This window comes from Anarrhichthys ocellatus, unplaced genomic scaffold (assembly GCF_004355925.1).
Source record: "Anarrhichthys ocellatus isolate YVR2014 unplaced genomic scaffold, GSC_Weel_1.0 scaffold4, whole genome shotgun sequence".
NCBI classification, from domain to species: Eukaryota; Metazoa; Chordata; class Actinopteri; order Perciformes; family Anarhichadidae; genus Anarrhichthys; species Anarrhichthys ocellatus.
Window position 1 is genome coordinate 7,478,608 of NW_022280034.1, and position 13,483 is coordinate 7,492,090.

At 42.0% G+C, this 13,483-nt stretch overlaps 2 protein-coding genes across 2 annotated transcripts; one reads left to right on the top strand and one right to left on the bottom strand.

Annotated features, from left to right (window-relative positions):
* Positions 1-1,665: 1,665 nt before the first annotated feature.
* On the top strand, positions 1,666-3,218 carry pnmt (phenylethanolamine N-methyltransferase). Its single transcript, XM_031844052.1, has 3 exons — positions 1,666-1,837; positions 2,232-2,442; positions 2,780-3,218. Exons 1-3 carry the CDS (start codon positions 1,666-1,668, stop codon positions 3,216-3,218), a joined length of 822 nt encoding a protein of 273 aa, XP_031699912.1.
* LOC116381700 (protein phosphatase 1 regulatory subunit 1B-like) lies at positions 3,070-12,948 on the bottom strand. The gene is made up of 5 exons (XM_031844053.1): positions 12,568-12,948; positions 7,390-7,473; positions 5,804-5,879; positions 4,961-5,089; positions 3,070-4,848 (listed from the first exon to the last, which is right to left on the bottom strand). The coding sequence occupies exons 1-5, from the start codon at positions 12,694-12,696 to the stop codon at positions 4,715-4,717; spliced, it is 552 nt and encodes a 183-aa protein (XP_031699913.1). The 5' UTR covers positions 12,697-12,948; the 3' UTR covers positions 3,070-4,714.
* Positions 12,949-13,483: the final 535 nt, after the last annotated feature.

Sequence of the window (13,483 nt, forward strand, 5' to 3'; positions counted from 1 at the left end):
AAATATTCTATTGTTTTATTACTTCCTTGTCTTTGCAAGTGGGAACATTTAGAAGCTTTAACAATGACATTTCCGTCCAAAAACATAAACTCAATGACAAATGGAATTTAATAGGCTTTGCGTTCACATTCTCCTGGAAAGAAAAATCGTGACACCTTTTACTAAGTCTGACTCTAATTGTAATCTCCAAATATCCTTATTTTAACTAGATCCCCTAGCAGAATTCCAAATCCAAAATACCTTGTGTCCCCTGGACACTGTATTGTTTTGGATGTCTGATGGGGGTCACGTTTTTTGGGCGCGTGTACTCAGGATTCTGGTACAGCTGCCAGGGATAAACGAGGTGTTAAGAGACTCCTGGGGAGAATACAGTTGATTACAACATGGCATAGATTAGTTCAGCTGTTGCTTTGGGATATGCTGGGAATAGACGGAGAATTAATTCAATCAGGGGTTGAAGCTCAACTGTTTAGTCAGCTGGCCGCTGTGGCTAGTGGTTTTAAAATATACACAAAGTTATTTCAATTGAGCAATAAATAGGATTTGTCCTATTCCCTGGCGCAAAAATAACCACACTGAACATCTACAGAGAAGTGACATACGTTTGTTGACATTTTTAGTTTGGATAATTTGAAAATACTTGTTGTGTGAGTCACTAAATGTATTGGAAGAGCCGACCTAAACTGTCAAGTTTGACATTAATCTTAAATGTAAAGCATCAGTGTACAAACAGCCGAAGTCTTTTTCCCCCAGAAATAAGCCCTTCCTCATTTTGTGGAGGTCGATGTTAGAAAACAGGACAAAAGTTTAAATTGTGATCCGGCATCCAATCCCAAAGAATATCAGTATTAATGGCAGGCAGTTACTGAATATTACTCTGTCGATTGAATTGTCTTTGCATGGACACATAAAGGACTCTTTCATTTCTTGAATTTATTACGGTTATGGATTTAAATATCCTATAAACCTGAAGTTTAATCTGTCTCCAAAATGCGTGAATGAAGTTACACCAAGAAATAATTGCAGATCTATTGAAAAAGTCTTTCCTAAAAAGATATATATGGTGGACTGAGTGAAACCTTTTATATTTTTCAATTTTTTGACACTCAATATAATAACAGCTTCTCTCTGCGCCACACGACAACCTCTAATTTTGTAATCATCTACTATCGCCTGTCAACATGAGAGACTTTTCCTTTCCCTTGCTACTACTCATCATTCCCCATCTCTCTGCGCTCTGTTCAGACATCATCAAGGTAATATGGCGACATGGAAATGGCGACAAATTTGTTTGTGTCTTTCAAACAGGGTTGCCTGAGTAGAAACTGGTCTATTGTTTGCGTGTAAAAGGCCCTTTAGAATGATTGTTGAGATATGGCGGGCCTCTGAGAGGTGGGTGGAAGACCTGAAAGTCCATTAGTGGGTCCAGTGTTGGAGGAAGCCCCCCTGATCTGATGGTATCAGCACCTCAGGGCAGGGAACGAGAACAGAACAAAAGCTATTAGGCAGCAACACAGGCCCAAAAACAGGATTGCTATCTCCGCCCAGGAAACTCAGGGTAGCCCAAAGCACATGAAAAAAACACTCACAGAGGTATATAAGGCGTTTGATGGGGTAGCAGTGCACCTGAAGGCTGAACCACTAAACACGGGTCTTAGTGCAAGGATGGAAGAAAAGGGAACAGAGAAGGGAGTGGCAGCCATGGCGGCCTGCTACCAGGGATTTGATCCTGCAGCGTATCTGCAATATAACTACACTCCACCACGGGCAGATTTGGAAAGAAAGGACAGCATTGTGCCGTGGAAACTGGCATGCCTGCATAGAGCTTTCACTGAAGGTAAGGCGACGGGGTGGTGGGTCATGTAGAATTAAAAAACAAACACTCTATGCTCAATAAAAAATAGCCTATGAAAATGTAAAACATAATCCCTGATTAAAACCTACTATGATATTCTCTTATTGCAAGTTACCTTTCTTTAAATTCCAAGGACTCTTTCCTAAAATCATTTTATTAATATTCTAAACATGTTGTCATACTATAACTGTTAAAGGGTAGTTCCAGATAGAACTGGCACATGTCCAGTGCTGGAGCGTTCAAACGTATACATAATCACACCTTCGAAAACACATCAAACATTTTCAGGTATCTGAATAGCAGCTGAATGTTAATCAAGGTATTCTATTTAAAAGATCTCCACTTGTCTTACTTATCCTCGCACTTACCTTTCCAGGCGATGTGAATGGCGAGCTGCTGGTGGACATAGGTTCGGGTCCCACCCTGTACCAGGTGCTGAGTGGCTGTGAGGTTTTCAACAAGGTGCTCCTCACAGATTTCCTGGAGGTCAACAGGCAGGAGCTGAGGGGCTGGCTCCGGGACGAGGGAGGCAGCAGCCTGGACTGGACACCTTACCTGCAGCACGTCTGTAAGCTGGAGGGACGACGGTACGACCAGATCCCTTTTAACTCTGTTTGAGGACTTGACACAGCTTTGACTATCACTTACTAAGAATAGCGGTTGTTAGACTAGAATCCTCATGAGGAAATCATTTAGATTTGTAATGTACAGTATTTCCTGCAGAAAAAAAAATAATTTTCTTTATTGTGTTTACTGAGTAATGAGAATCTAATGTTACCTTTTCACTTGGAGTTCCTTTCTTCCCTTTGTCTTTCCTCATGCTAAAATCAGTCAACTGCTTTCAAGAGTCACACGTTTTATTCTGGGTCTCTCATTGTTTTTTTATTTTTTATCTAATTTGGTGATTCGTTGATATTGTCTCAGGGCCTCAGCATGGACAGAGAAAGCTGCCAAGCTCCGTCAAGTCATCACGGACGTCGTCCCCGTAGACGTGCACCGGCCTCAGCCTCTGGCCCTTGATGACCTTCCTTCAGCGGGGGCCGACTGTCTCGTGTCCTGCTTCTGTCTGGAGTGCGTCAGCCCCGACTTGGCTGCCTTCAACAGGGCCCTGGGCCACATTGGGAGTCTCCTGCGGCCCGGTGGCCACCTCCTGCTCATCGGAGCCCTGGGAGAGAGTTATTATTTTGGGGGCCCTGGCGTAAAGATCCCTGTGGTCCCACTGAATGAGGCCCAGGTCTGTGTTAGTTTGAAGGAGAACGGCTACACCCTGATCAGGCTGGAGGTTTACATACTGCCTCACGACATGAGGGTGGGGGTCGATGATGTGTCTGGGGTGTTTTTTGCAAAAGCAAGAAAGGAGTAAAAGTTAAGTGGGAAGTATCCAGATGAAATTATTATTGATTAAGCAGAGGTATATGCATGATTTAGCACAGCTGACCATGGTAAACAACACACATATTCATGTCTACATCCAAGGCTGTTCACAAATGGACAAGAATAAAGATCATGAAAAGTTTTCATTTAATAAAACTCACTGTGTTTTGCTGTATTCAAACACCACTTTGCCACATGTCCAAATGACATGCTGACTCCATGTGAAATGCCAAATAAAGTATTTTGTCTTTCTTTTCTTAGAAAATAAATATGATTGGGGCATCAACATTCCAGCAGATTAAGTTGACATACAATCACACAAACACCAAATGCACACTATAATTGTTTGATTAGCAACCAACACAAAACATCATCTATATACTGGTCATGGTCAAGAATTAACCTTCACACTCATCACATATATTGTTATCGGAAAAATATGTCCTCTTTCAGTTCCCACCGATCATCCCTCCCTTCCCAAAACAGATCCTGCTTGCTAATCGCTGTGTTACAAAAAGCCTGTTTCTATCAAACCGGTGAAACTGTGGTGCATTATCGTTATTAGCTGGATTAGTCTGATATGATTTAATCTGGTCTGCTGTGGCTTTGACTGCGCTCAAATTGTCTGTAATACATCCTCTGGTTTCCTTGACCTTGCACACATGATTGAGGTTGAGGAACGCAAACTGAGAGGGTGGATTGTTAAATTCGAATAGGGATTGGCTCTGCGACATTACTGTGTCCTATATACTTATCATACTATAGTATGCTATTTAATGTAATAAAATGTATGTACTGCAATTGCATCTGGACCTTGTTCACAATCTGCGGTTGAACTGTGTGAGAAATACTATAAAACAACAACTTCATCAGGACCCACAAACGTAGTTGCACTTTGACCATCAGACTACAGATGAAATAGAATGTTAAATGTATTTACAATATGCATAAAATGGTGTTTATGCTGGCTTATCTTGAGCTGCGTACATCATCCGCTCTTTCTAATTGGTTTTGAAACATGTGGTTGAGCACCAGCATCATGTGACTTTCCCTGTCCATGTGTGTGAATAAAGGTGATTCATAATCTGATTCTTCACACATGGATATCGTTTTCTCGAAAAGAAAAATCACCCATAGTCACGGAAAAATGTCACAGTTCTTTGCAGTTCTCATATTTCTTGTACAGTGTCCTTGGCTGATTGGAATTTAGCTCTTGCTTCCTCGGCTGACCGAGACGTGATTTCCTTCACAGGTCTCAGGTTAAAGTTTTCCTCATTAATACTCTGACCTTCCTCAATGTCTGTTTTCCTCTCTCTTTTCCACATTTAACTCATTTGTCGCATGCATGCACACGCTCATGCTCACAGACCCAGATAACACACACTCATACATGCACCCATACACGCACACACATTGGCCATATGGGTGCCATGCAAGTCTGTCCCACACTTAACATTTTGTCTGCATCGGAGCCCTGTTCTTTTGTCATTCTCCCTTTTCTTCCTCGCTTTCTTTGGCCTTCTTTTTGTCTTCGTGGTGACGGCTCAGATCAGCACTTCCTGTCAAACTGTCCGGTGGAGCACACTGTTCCCTGAGAGGTTTGCTTTCTACCCTTAGATCTGACAAGAAATCAAATTCAAAAGTGTAAGCAATGTCTATGTGGGGCACAAATGACAGTATAAGATGTACAGATAAATGCCTTAATGTGAAAGACTGTCGTGTTCGACCCACCTGTAGCTGAGGCTGTCTGATGGCTCTCCTTTTCACGTTCCTCCTCTTCCTCCCCAGAAGAGGGCTCATCTTTGTCCACAGAAGACATGTCCAGGGAGGCCAGGTGGGCCAGCGCCATTCTCTGGACAGCTGAAAATACAAAACTGAATATAGAATAAAGGAGCACAAAGGAGTGCTGTGTTGCACCTGTAACCACACCTGTCTGTGATGTCATGGAGTCATGGAGTACAGCGGAACATCACTGCTGCAAGGTGAGAAATTAAAGTTGATAACATGTGTGTGATTATCTAGTATTCTCACTTCTGAAATGAAGATATGGTGTTTATGTACATATGTATATAGGCATGACACCAATACATTTTCAGTCAAACAATGTAGACATCTCAAGCAGCAACAGTAATGATCGTAAGGGACAAATCCACAAAAAACAGAAGATAGATCAGAATATATTATATACATATTCACATCAAATAGTAATGTTTTTGTGTGTATTTATAATCGAGTGACGATGGTTGTATCTGTGTATGTGTGTGAAAACCATGTTGCAGCTGTGAGCCCAACCTATAATCCAGGATGATCCAGAATGGACTCACAGCTGTCTCTGCTTCTAATCTCGCATAACACACACACACACACACACACACACACACACACACACACACACACACACACGCCTCTCACTGTGTTTTTTGGATACGAATATATTCCAAAACAAATACAGACCAAATGGGAGTTACCATAAAAGAATCAGGTCTCCCAAATTCTTTCATCTTGTGTCATTTGTTACGTAAATCGAAATAAATATATGAAACACACAGAATATATTCAAGGCAGTGCATTTACCTTTTAGTGAGGGGGGCTGGTAGGTTGACGTGTTAACCAGTTTGGCTTTCAAGGCTCCATTTTCCCCCAGAACCCACTGCAGAAGCAAAGCATCCAATGGGATTAACGAATATAACTACAGTTTAGTCCTGCGTCAGTGGAAACATCCCACACTGGCCCACAGTGTTGTAGGCTCAGATACATTCCAAATTATAATAAACTGCTTTTGTAATTTTTTAATTGGTAGCATTATGGTAGAAAGGCAGCAAAGAGGAGACATTCTTATAGATGAAAATGTCTAATAAAACTAAAAGAAACTAAATTGCATTTAACTGTCAGGCTATTCAAAGGAGAGCGGAAAAAAAATAGTTTTGGAGTCTCCCCTAGATATTCAGCCGTTTATGATATTGAGATACTGATGTGTAGACACTATCACGACCTCAGCTGTTTTTTTATTTTGCTGTCAGCCCCTCTGTTCCTGTCTCCAGACACTTCTTACTTATCCAAGGCCCATGCGTAGGCCTTTCTCACAGCACACATTTTGACTTGTCACAGTAGGAAAAGCACAAAAACAACCACTAACAATGGCTCTGTTCTATTCAAGGGCTCAAAGTGAGAGTAACAGTGAGCGAGCATGCGCGATACCAGGAACCTGAAATCCAGACAGCTTTAGCCATCATTCATTTCATTGTTTACACTGGTGCTTTTCCTATGGTAGCAAGTCAAACCCTAACCCATTTCTGAGAAACTTCCCAGACCTGCCATTCTCAACCTGTCCAACCAGACACCCTTGAACTTTCCCACCAATCCTGGTAACCTGACTCCCACCTGTTCATATTCCTAAATCATCTCCACCTGTTGACACATCTGCCTCTCATTATCTCATCAGCCCAGTCCTTGTGCCAGTTTGTCATGTTGTCAGTGCTGCTCATCGCCTCTGCGTCCAACCATCTGTCCCAGTTACTGCTTTATTGTGACTTGTTCCTCTACATTAACGTGTCCCTGGTCTGCTCATCTGTCGTGACCTCTTGGATTTGTTTGACCGTTCAGACTGCCAATTAATAAGCCTCTGAAAGGCAGTGGTCAGTGGTCCTGACCACTGCCTTTCATACATTTACCCCTCATCCTATGTTCTTGCCTGGTATGTGTGTTTGTCTGCATTTTGGACCTCAAGCCTATTGCCTCACACACACACACGTGATACATACAGAATTGGCTCTCAGGTGAATTTCTTCTCTCTCATCCCACCTAATATACTCCTGCCTCCAATGCACATATACAACCTTTCCAAGAATGCCTTTCTACAACCCCCACAGAACAAAAAAAGAGTGCAGCATTCACTTTGTGTGCATACTGTGCATATAAAGCTTGATAACAAAAAGAGGGTTAAACAATCAAGAAGAAACTCACACCCCTTACTCAAAACACAAACTTGTCAATCTTTTTCTGGTGCAACGATTGACAGCAAACCAATCGGCATCTCTTCCTCCTCTAAAATCATTGAAATTTGATGCAATATTGTAAGTGACTCCAGCCAGCCTTTGCTCTTTGATTAAGTTCTTTTGGTGGATTTCAAAGTACCAAATAGTACAGAACATCTGATCTACCTGGTGAGGGCCAATTTCTTCCTCTGGTGATGGCGGGTCTGTCAGTCTGAAGAGTGTGGCTGGTGTCGGCCTCCGACGTCGAATCTTACCAAAGAGAAAGAGAGAGTTTATCAAACCATGCTATGTCTGAATGTGTGTATGTTTCCATATATGTGTGTGCTAAGCAAACTCATAACACAGACAGCCCTGTGAGGAACAAGGTGTGACAACAGTCTTTTGTTCAGCCTTGTGGTTCTTGGCATTATGTTTGCAGTCTTTTGTTCTGTGCAATGAGAACATGCATATCATTGCGTAACAACATTTAAAAGATGGTTGTCCAGATTGTTCCTGAAGGATTACGTTGTAATACATGGTGGCTGCCTGGATTATTTAAATTTGTTTACTGCTTCGCTGCATGTTCCCATCACTTGGTCGTAATCATTCAGGTTTTTTTTTCAATTCTTCTGTCCAATTTGTTATTTTGCAATCAGAAGCAAGTCGGCTTCAACAATCTTGCATTGTACTGCCAAATAACAACCCTCGTGCCTTCACTGATTGGTGCTGGGTCGCTCACAGTTAAACATATTGGTGTTTTGTTTAAATTACCAACCAACTATAAGCATTAAAGTACTCATTATATGTTAATGCATCAATAATAATGGGCCAATATAGCGACATTTTGTAGGAATTGTGAATTTGTTTAAATGTGGCATATAATTAATGTCATTGTTATTATTATTTTTTTCCCAATTCTCTCATTTGTTATTATTATTATTATTATTATTATTATTATTATTATTATTAATACTAATAGTAGATCCAACACTACTGGGGCCATTCTGCATTCTAAGCACATGTTGCCAATACATAATAAAACACCTCCCTCTCTGGTTAACAATAACTAAGTGTTATGAAATATACAATAGATTCATCACTCTCCCTCTCTTTTCTAACGTGTTATGGTAATACGATTGTTGTGAAATACAAGTGGCTGCCAAGCCAATCACAACAGAGAGTGTAGGCAAAAGATTTGTGGGCGGCTTTCACTCTGGAGTAACTTACTTACTGCTTCTGCTTCACTCTGCGTTCATACATATTCATCATTCAGGCACTAGAAAGAAATACGCTGCCCGTTGTGGGGGAACACACTTAAATAGGAATTACATGGCATCCAATTAGAGGTTAAAAATGTGTCAACATGAATATTTAAATGCAGTACTCTAACAAACACTGGGGGGTTTTACACACATAGACAGACACACACGAAACCAAATGCATTCAAAGGACCAAACCACAAGTTAAACACGTGTTTCAGAGCCTTTTCAGACACAGTGACCTTTTCTGAGTGTTTTGTTAACATGGCTGCCAGTAGGTCAAGCACCTACAGGGAACATAGTAGTTTCATCAGGTTGCTGTTGTGCATGTCTGAAATGCCAGGCAATACCTGTGGTCGCTCAGTGAAGCTGCACCGCACAACTGATTTGATTCAAATTGCTCAGCATATACAGCTGCTAGTAGATTGGATTCTTAGCTTAGTCGATGTCTTCTGCTTGAATGGGCTACATGTGAGGATAATCATATAGCTCAGTATTTGTGAGCAGCATGTAACTGGATTGTAGAAATGAGCTATAGGGATACATTTTATACAGAGCTGGGTTAGGCATATCAAGTAGTTCATTTTGGTGCAACCAGTCACACAACACCATACCGCGGCCAGTGAGAGTGAGGACAGCTGGACGGAAACACTGCGCCAACTGTGCTCGTCTGATGTGTTTATGCAGTTTTTGAGAACTATCCAGCAAAAATTTGAAATGCAGCAACTACAACCTCACTGCCACAGAAACTGCTAGAAAGAGGAATTAAAGCAGCACAGGACTTCGGTATAGTGCTCCCATCATAAATCAATAATCCTCCACTTTATTATAGGCAGGCTATGACCTTCATGGTACATTCAACTTTGATGCATTAATCTGGATGTTTATAAAGCACAATGACAGCACTGGGTGGGGACAGTGTCCTAAAGAGTAGAGAAATATCCACTTAACAATTAAGATCATGCAGTGAAGGCATAAATCCCTTGCTGTGTTCATACAAGGCTTTGAATAATCCTGTGTGGAGCTTGATTTGATGTCCAAGAAAAGACAAATGAAAGCCACGATTGACATTTGACCTTTTGTTTTCCAATGATGTATTTCTAAAAATAGATTAGAGTTGATTAAAAAATCTCACATCTGATTTTCAACCCTTATCAACCAGACAGCTGGACTTGATAGTCATTGTCGGGATGGTAGGGAGGGCCACACACACTAAATGTACACAAAATGAAAACAAATATTTTTCGAGATCATTTTGGCTGATATTGCAAGCGTTTCCCCTTTAACAAATATTGTGCCTACTGCGGCTTTATTTACTGCGATTTCGATCAAATTTTGATTATCTGTGCAGCCCTATTCTTTGTCAACAGGAATAATGTGTGTGCTTGGTTTGTTGAATCAGACCCTACTGGAGTTCAGAGCTGTTGTGCTGCTGCTGAAAATGGGTTCTTGGCATTAGCTGACCTTGATTCAGGCCTCAGTCATCCACAGCTAATCTCTTTGGTTCTAATCAGTCTTCTCCTTGGCCGATGATTTTTCTCTCTTCTCTTTTCTTGTATGCCTTCTGTCAGTTATCTTTCTCTCTTTCCCCCTCCCTCTTGTCCTTCTCAACACTTTGTTCTATTCATTCTGAATTCCCTCTCTCTCTACTTATCTACCTTATCGGTTTTCCCATGCTACTTCTTGCCTTTTCAATGCTAATTTTATGGCTGTGTTTTGGAAAAGCTGCAATCAACAACTTGGCTTACCCTCATATACTGCTGTTCCCATTGAAACTCATACAGGTTTCAGTCACTGTCAGTGGGAATATGCAGCAGCGTCAGCCTTTCACAAAGATAACAAAGGGATGAGATACCCTTGACCAAACATCACAGGGCTGTACGAGAAGGCTATTGATGTAACAACAACCTTCTTGGCACTTAAAGTGGCCTTGAAGAACAGCAACTTTGCAGACTCTCGAGCGGTCAGGCTTGTGTAAATAATTCATTAACCAACCGAATATCTGAGCAGGCCGGTGGTGGATTACAGAACAGGTGGCAAGTGAGGTCAAATCTCCAGTGTTGTTTGGAAAAAAAGGTGAACAAGAAATGCTCCTGATCAGCTACTGTCAAAGTCAATGTAATGAGAACCACTTCCCAGAAGTAACTGCAACATGCCACGGTCAATCATTAAGGAGAGTAGTGGTTTGCAGCATTCAGACTCTCTCTCAAGTACAGCTGAGTCAGTTTTTCTAATCACCAGAGATGCAGCCTGCACTGCGATGGTGCGTTGGGAAATAAGAAAGAGAAACAATAAAAAGCAAATTGAATGGATTTTCAGCAACAGGTGATCCTATAAGGAGAGTTAGCTTTGGTGGCTATAAGAAGACGTATCCTAAGCTGTGTTGTGACGTAAGAACCTTTTGCGTGCTTTACCAAGGAACGATGCTGCTTTTACTCCCATGAGATCCATGGTGGAAGATTATCAGTAATCTTACTAGGTCCGGAGACAGCAACATGCCAGAGCGTCTTATAGAGAAAACTGACTCAGATCACTTGATGCTGTCAATGAACATTCACAGTTCGAAGTGTATGTGGAAAGTAATTGAACACTATGGACGTAATGAGCAACACAAGTAATGTGAAACTTTCCCTGATAGTTTGTTTCGGTGCAGTTACAAATTACAGTACAATAGTAATTAAATTAACATATCAGTAAGAGTTGGTTTAACCCAAATAGTGTTCAGAAGTGGCACGTGGGGTTGCTTAATAAAGCAAATGAAGACATGGTAAAAGGACTCTACTTTTCTAGTCTTCAGGACCACTCAAAGCGCTTCAGCACTACATGTCATCATTCACAGGCATTCATTCACTGATGGCAGGAGCTACCATGCAAGGTGCCACCTGCCCATCAGGACTATCTAAACATTCATACCCATTCGTACACCGCAGGAACAGCCACCGGGGAGCAAGTTGGGGTTAGTCGTCGATATGGAGTAGCGGAGCTGCATGGGGATCGTACCGCCGATCCTCTGATTGAAGGACGACCCTGCTTTACCAATGAGCCACAGTCACCCCAGACACGAAGTAGTCCAAAGTCAAAGGGAGTGCAAGTTGGGCTGTAAATAACAGATGTGTGAGAAATGTCTGAGTGCCGATAGCTATTATTGATTCATTAGCCTATTTTTAGATGCCCCATGAAATCTCAGAAACTTGGGAGGCTCTGAGGATATTGCATCTGGTATCCAACATTATTTCCCGATATCAGGAGAAGTCTGCGATTTAAGACATGAAGCGGAAGAGATGGATTAACTTAAAGCATCACTTGGTTGTCATTTCCTGGGGGAATTGCATCCAAATGGTATCTCAGTGTTACCTTGATGGGCCGTCTTTGCCGGACTAAATGCTGGTCTGCATCCATCCTGCACAGGTCAACATTATTGCTGTTTACACTGCACTATTTCACCAACATAGTTTCTTTCTCACCATGTCAGCATGTTTCAACAGCATTTGTTTTGGATTGGTTCAGCATAAGTGTCAGATAACGGCTTTATTTATGTTTACATATCTCACAACCTCCATGACTAACGATGTGACCTTCTATATTTTGTTTCACATATGTGGTAGGAGCATTATTACTCAGGCACATAATCTCATTTTTAATATAACTAAAGGGGCTTTATCCCTCACTTCCTCCTCCTCCTCCACTCCTTTTGAAGGGCAGCGATGCCTCATCACTTTTAAGGCCTCCAAAACAGGCTACACAGCTCAGCTTAATCCCAGTGATGCCCACACCCTGCTGCCCCACAGATTTATACCCATCAAAATACAGAGTTCTGCAAAGTCGTGCTAGACTGGTTACATAACTGTCTGGGTGATGCTACAAAAAAAGGGCCAACACTCAATTTTGTGTACTTAAAAAGTCCGCTGAAAGTTAGAAGGAAACATTTGCATCATTCCTTTTACCCGATTATGTCAGGGAATTTGGTGTGATGAGATGTTTTAACGCACTGGTGATCCTGTAACGGGTTTTGCTATATGGCCCAAGTTTGACCTCATTCGCCCACGCACACCACCACACGCCACTATGTAGGAGCACGAACACCCACACACGGCCTTGCTCTCACCATCTCCACCTGTCGCGGGTCCAGCTGGGTGGGCACGGAGGAAGGCACGGAGAACTGGATCTTCCTCCTCGCGTCCTTGTCTGCCTCTCGCTCCATCACGTCCGCGTCTGCGGGCAACAGCGGGTCCATGGCATCCAGCCTGTCCTCCACAGCCGAGCGCACAGCCGAGCGCACCTTTGTCCAATAAAAGAAAGTCCAGTTCTGATGGAACTGCCTGTGTAAACTGTATGGATCCCCAAATGAAACAGCAATAGAAGTCCCACCAGTCCTCTGGTCTTTTGAGTTGCGTTTGACTTACTACTCTCTCGCGCCTGTCTATCTCCCTCCCTCCCTCTCTCTCTCACACACTGTCCGTTTGTGTGTCTCGCTCCCACCGTGTCTGCTGTGTTGTGTGATGGGGAGTGGAGAGGAGTGAGTGTGCCTGCAGCAGAGCGCGCGGAAGCTTTGTGATGCTTTCAGTTGCCGTCGGAAAAAAAACAAACCATAAAAAACTTGTAGTAACTGCAATTCCAAAAGTGGTCGAGCAATTAGTTGCCCTGGACATGGACTGAAATTTTTTTTTTACACTGTTGAGAGCCCTTAAATGTTACACAGCTTCAAAACTCTCCTTTGAATTAGGAAGCACAACCTCCACAAGGGTTTTACATGTAAATATATTATATTTAATGATACTTAAAATAAATGTGACAAAGTACAATAACTGTATAGAGTTATAAAAGAGATGCCATTGCTATTTTATCTCAAGGGAGAGTAAAAAAAAACCCTTCTCTATCATATGTACTGTAAATACATAAGGGGTAGTCAGTTGGGAAATTCATTGCCATAGCAACAGGTAATCTTTGCAGTGTTGAGTGTTGGCAGTCAGTGATATTTGTGTGTGTGTGTGTGTGTGTGTGTGTGTGTGTGTGTGTGTGTG

Bases quoted from the DNA above. Each gene is read 5' to 3' on its own strand.
- pnmt (XM_031844052.1), top strand. From the start codon at position 1,666: ATGGAAGAAAAGGGAACAGAGAAGGGAGTGGCAGCCATGGCGGCCTGC. The intron at 1,838-2,231 runs GTAAGGCGACGG...TTACCTTTCCAG, and splicing joins GCATAGAGCTTTCACTGAAG to GCGATGTGAATGGCGAGCTG. The intron at 2,443-2,779 runs GTACGACCAGAT...ATATTGTCTCAG, and splicing joins TGTAAGCTGGAGGGACGACG to GGCCTCAGCATGGACAGAGA.
- LOC116381700 (XM_031844053.1), bottom strand. From the start codon at position 12,696: ATGGACCCGCTGTTGCCCGCAGACGCGGACGTGATGGAGCGAGAGGCA. The intron at 5,880-7,389 runs GTAGATCAGATG...TTGCTTCTGCAG, and splicing joins AAGAAATTGGCCCTCACCAG to TGGGTTCTGGGGGAAAATGG. The intron at 5,090-5,803 runs GTAAATGCACTG...TTGTATTTTCAG, and splicing joins CCAGCCCCCCTCACTAAAAG to CTGTCCAGAGAATGGCGCTG.